Source organism: Cryptomeria japonica, chromosome 2 (genome assembly GCF_030272615.1).
Source record: "Cryptomeria japonica chromosome 2, Sugi_1.0, whole genome shotgun sequence".
Classification (NCBI taxonomy): domain Eukaryota; kingdom Viridiplantae; phylum Streptophyta; class Pinopsida; order Cupressales; family Cupressaceae; genus Cryptomeria; species Cryptomeria japonica.
In genome coordinates, this window is record NC_081406.1 from 174,425,910 (window position 1) to 174,431,473 (window position 5,564).

Here is a 5,564-nt window from a genome sequence, read left to right on the forward strand (position 1 = left end):
AGTGAGCGTGAAGCAAGAAAATGTTTGCAAGTGATGCATACCAATCTACATGAAACAATGACACATTGTCTCAATGGTTTCAAGTAATTTCATATTTTTTATGCTTGCACAAGATTAATATGATTAATTTTGATACATTCATCAATATTCACAATCTATTGTTTCAATGTTTTACATCAATCCTTCACACATATGCTCTTATAATGCTTCTTATTCTTGTGCTCTTCTCTAGATCTAAGAAATTTGCCACCAAAAAGTATTCTAAAATCCTCCTCTCTTGTACTTGACCATGACTTTCCCTTCCTAGCACCTAGCACTACCACAGAGACCTTCATTATTTCCAAATACAAGCCCAGACAATGCTTTGATACCTTGTGAGAGATGAAATGCTCAATGTATCATTGATGCTAATAAATAGAAATAAATAGGCCAAATACATTATGCAGTTGTAATAATTGCATGTACCAATCACCAATAATGTAATTTGTGCACTAACATTTTCTAATAGAGACAACTACCTCAAGCAATTATTAAGTGGCCTATGTTTCTAGAATTGAATAAAACTCAAAAAGGTAAGATATAGTAAGATCTTATCTAGACAGCTAAGACTTCTAGAAGACCACCTAGGACCTAAGTAAATTTAACATGTGAATAAGTCTTGTACTAGCAAATAGCTAGGTATAAAACCTTCACACCAATAATTAAACTAAAAATAAATTATAAAACTCTAAAAAGTGTGGGCAATGTAGTGAAAGCAAGGTCACATAATGTGAGTTGCAACCCTAAAAAAGTGATATAACAATGAAGCACCAATATAAAAGGAGAATTAAACCCTAATTATATTTAGAATTAAGGTGTAATAGTAAAAAAAAACTATAGATCTAAAAACCTCAATGAGGCAAAAATCCTTAAGAAAACCCTAACTCATGTATATCATGGGTTCACAAAAATTTAGGTGAAAATGCCCTCAAATTATAGATCTAAAAACAATTAAAGCACCAATAATTGAGAAATACATAGTAGTCAAAATTATATAGGTCTGAATGATCTAAATTTCAATCATTCAAGTGGTCACATAGTATTTTATTTATATTTTAATTGATGAAATGATTGTGCTGGCTCTTTCAGACCTCTTATGACTACTATGTATTTCTCAATTATTTTGTTTGAATGAATCTTCTACTATTTATTCATAGCTCTTTGTAATTTCTTTTATTCAAAAAAAAAAATTCAAAAAAATATTAAATTTAATAGTATTATTTATTAATACATAATAATATTAAATTTGAACATGTTAATGGGTCTTCGGGGGTTGATCCAGTTTTTTCTTTAGAGAAGATTAAATGGGAACCATCGAGAAAATAGTCGATAAAGATCAATTTCGATGGTGCATCAAAAGGAAATTCGGCAACCTCAGGTGCGGGGGTGGTGGCGAGAGACGACAATGGATTTATCTTTTTCAAAGGAGCTCGGCGATTGCAGGATGGCACCAACAATGAAGCAGAGGTCCAAGCGGCCTTTCTAGCAACAAAACTAGCCTTAAACATGAAAGTCCAAAGACTTCACTTAGAAGGGGACTCTCAGATAGTTATCAATGCAATAGCTAAAGGCAACACGCCATGTTGGAAGCTAAACCGATGGGTGTCGATGATCCGAGAGAAACTCAACACATTCGTGGAGTTTCGTGTCACGCATATTATGAGGGAAGCAAATGTAGTGGCAGACGTGTTGTCAAACATTGGAAGTGAATTGGATAGTTGCGCGGCCAAATGGTGGAAGGTGATGGTCGCATGTGGGAGTGGTACTAATTGTAGCCTTTTACAAATGTGCAGTCCTCAACTTGTTAAGGCAAGTAAAATTTGGCAAGTACAAATGCCAAGGTGGCGACTGCTCCTTGAAGAAGGAGTTGTCTGTGGTAGGTCGCATGAGCGGAGTGAGGGGAGGATGGCAGGAAATCATGTTCTTGATCTCATGGCATTAATGCTTTATCCTTCGCACTCATTACCCAGCCTATATGATGGAGGCAAAATTTATTACCCTTTGAACTGCGTGTCAAGCTTTGTTTTGAAGTAGAACTAATTTGTATCTTGTAGCTTCTGTATGACATTGTATTGCAGGAAATGTTGTTTTGAAAGTGCAAGTGATCATGGAAGCCAATTTCACGCTGCAAACAGACAAGAAGTTGGTGCCCTTTTTGGGCAAAGTATCGAATAAACGAATGCAAGGACTGTTCCAGTTTAAGGAGGAGAAGTTGTGGGCGGCAGCTTGACTCATGCTTGTGGAGGAGGTGGCTTATATCCGTCACTGATATCGAACTAACATGGAGGTATACTCTTTGCTTCTGGCGTGGGCCTGTGAGTTAGAACTGGAGGTGGAAAAGGTAAAACTCACATTGATCAAATTGATCGATGGAGAGCTTTTGATTAACCTGAATTCAATCTTGGAATGGGTGGTACCACGAGTTGGCATTCGAATCAAAGAAGGGGACAACCAGGAGGAATTGCTTCCTTTTATTCGGGGTCCAGAGGATGAAATCAAATACCAGTGTCGTGAACGTGCTCGTGTGGGGTGGGAAGCAATGAAACCCTTTGTGAAATTAACCAGAGTGGATGAAGTCCTGAAGGCTCTACATGTGGTGGCAAGGATGGAGGTTGGTAGGGAATTGAGAGATAGATTTGAAGAAGGCAGGGTCATACAGCTACTGGCAAGCTTGGAGGGCGACCCCGACTTCGAGTGCCTAGACTGCATTCCAAAAATGAAAGCTAAAGCAGTAAAAGGGAAAGCATCGACCTCCGAGGAGGGAAGGGAGGAGGCGACCCAGGGGGATAGTGAGTAAGGGGCCTATTGGCCAATAATTTTTAATTTTCTTCCAAATGATTTCATCTGTTAGCTTAATTCCAAAACTTTTATTACTGCTGGAACATTGATTTGGATAACCAGCAAAGAACTGGTTTTTTGTTTGCTGCTATAAGCTGTAGGGTAGGGTAATTTACAAGTTTGAACTGTGGGTAGTATGGGTTTCTCCTTTTCTGTGTTTATGCATGGTGAATGACTGCAATATTGTATTTTGAAATCTCCGAATCAATAGAATGAAAAAATATTTACCGATCAAAAAAATTAATAATATTAAATCATTTCACCAAAATAATTCAATCTAAATGAGAATGGAAATGGATATACAAATTTCTCAAATGATTAACAAATCATTGAAATTTCATCTTATACTTCGATGAAATCAAAAAGATATCACTCAAATGATCTACAAAACATTGAAATGTCATCTTTTATTTTATTTAATAAAATAATTGTATTGAATTTGACTGTCACAAAACTTGCATCCCAATGGGGATCAAACAAATCAGAGAAAAATAATTTCAGGAATAAAATGCTTAACTCTCTTCTCGCTACGTTATTTTGCGACAGCACGAATGCATATGTCAATTACATAGCCAGTAAAGCTCTAACCATGGGGTATAGAGATCTCCTTTTGGAAAAACAGAGGTAAAAGCTCATGCTTTAAAAACCCTAGATATGAATTCAACAGATGGTGCAGGCGTTAGGATTCTCATCAGAAGCAAAACTGTAATCACCATAATAAGGCCTCTGAATGTACACAATTGTTGGGATCTCCGGAGTTTTCTCTTCTTTCTTCACATCCTTCTTCTCTCCCTCTGTTTTCTCCTCCTTTGCAGACCCCACGCTCAACAATTCTGCAAAACCAAAACCGAATTTCCTCAATCTTTGGGTCACAAACACAGGATCTGCTTCTCCAATGATAGTGATCTTGTTTTCCTTCATGTCCACAGCCACAGAGTCCACCCCTGAAACACAAATTTTCATTCATCAGATTAAGTCGCAGAACAAATCAAAGGTTAGGGTTTCAAAGCGAAAAGGGCAAAAAGCAGCATACCTTCCACCGCTGAAACCACTTTCAAGGCCTTTCTCTTGCTTTTTTCGTCGTGAATTGTCACTTTTAACACCATTTTCTGCGAAATTTGAGCAGAGAAAATCTCTCAGTTCGACTTAGAAGGAATTCAGGAACAGAACTTACATCTAATTAGAGAAACTAGACTTACCTTCATTTTGATTTCTTAGAAACGAGCTTTGATCACAGAAATCGTTGAGGCCCTCTGCTGTGCTGCAGAATATTTCAGATCTGTAAATCGAAATCCCAAGACTTCAGAGGACGACTACTTTGGTGTTTGGGAGATGAATAAATAGAATGCAGAGCAAGCATTTAAACCCCGTCAGTCTGAACACACGCTCAGATTATGACGCCATGGTTTTGACTGGTTCAGGGACTCCTACTTCATCGGTGGGTTGGGATTTCGATTAGAACTTTTCAGCTCATTTGACTTGAAAAAACAATTCAATCTTCAGTGGCATCACGCTGAATTAAATGGTGTTGTTTGCCTACTCTGAAAACGACTCTTTCGCGTCATTAATTGGTATTGGAATTTGAATACAACTTTCCAATTCAATTGAGCAATTGCGAGGAAAGTACAGGAATTTAGATGACTTCCTTCTCCTCCCACTACTAAATTGTCTTGGGTAAAACTTCTCTCTTTTGAAGTCAATGTTTTGACTTAAAAAAATGATTTTCCAAAAATGTTTAAAGAGTTCAAAGTCAGCTTTTGACATTAAAAACATTAAAAAGGAAAAAACTTTCCAAAACATTAAATTTTTGTAGAGGTTCAATAGGTTCAAGATTGAGTGTCATTAAAATTTATAATGTCAAAATGTTTTTTTTTATTAAAGGATTCATCAAAGTTAATTATTGGTATTTGGTTTAATGGCAAAGTTCATATTATAAGCATTTAAATGGTGTTGATTTCAAATCTTTTACAATACAATACGATACGAAAAAAAAAAAAGAGAGTAAAGTATATAATTTTATTTCTATATTTAGTTAATTATTTTTTGTGTATTTAAGGTATGTTAAGTTTGTTTAAATGAATTATATATGTATTTCTTGAATTTGGTGGATATATACCTATGATTATACATTGGCATTTCTTAGTGATATATTCTATATATACTCACGTATCATTGTCACATGAGTAATCCAATATAATCAATCATCATTGTATATTTGCATCATTTGATGAAATAGAATTAATCTCTCATTTTTCAGTTTTTCTTCTGTTTTCATTGAAGACCCTTGACCTTGGGAGGCTATCTCCATAATCAAATCTTACATAGTATCATAGCTTGTGAGATTATTTTTGGTTAATCTTTTAAAAGATCTAACTTGTAAATTTTATATTTTGTTAAAAAGTTGAGTATCATCTTCTCTTGCATAAAATGATAACCTTGGGAACAAAAATAAAATAGATATAAATATCATATTTTGAAGGTGTTCCTTTTTATGAATTTGTGAACATTTTAAGCATACTTTAGAACTTAAAGGAGCAAATCCAAACATATTATTGAGTCAAGAGCATCCAAAAAAAATTATTTTATATTTCATTACATTCAAATCAAATATAGAAGGCCAAATCTACAAGAGTTTCAAAGAGCAATGTTATTTTCAACATGTACAAATCACTTATTGAAATATTTTG

At 35.1% G+C, this 5,564-nt stretch overlaps 1 protein-coding gene across 1 annotated transcript; it reads right to left on the reverse strand.

The window, feature by feature from the left end:
- Positions 1-3,315: 3,315 nt before the first annotated feature.
- On the reverse strand, positions 3,316-4,322 carry LOC131051763 (heavy metal-associated isoprenylated plant protein 39). The gene is made up of 3 exons (XM_057986370.2): positions 4,077-4,322; positions 3,911-3,986; positions 3,316-3,821 (listed from the first exon to the last, which is right to left on the reverse strand). Exons 1-3 carry the CDS (start codon positions 4,080-4,082, stop codon positions 3,538-3,540), a joined length of 366 nt encoding a protein of 121 aa, XP_057842353.2. The 5' UTR covers positions 4,083-4,322; the 3' UTR covers positions 3,316-3,537.
- Between the last annotated feature and the right edge of the window lie 1,242 nt (positions 4,323-5,564).

Bases quoted from the DNA above. Each gene is read 5' to 3' on its own strand.
- LOC131051763 (XM_057986370.2), bottom strand. The intron at 3,822-3,910 runs GTATGCTGCTTT...TTTGTGTTTCAG, and splicing joins AGTGGTTTCAGCGGTGGAAG to GGGTGGACTCTGTGGCTGTG.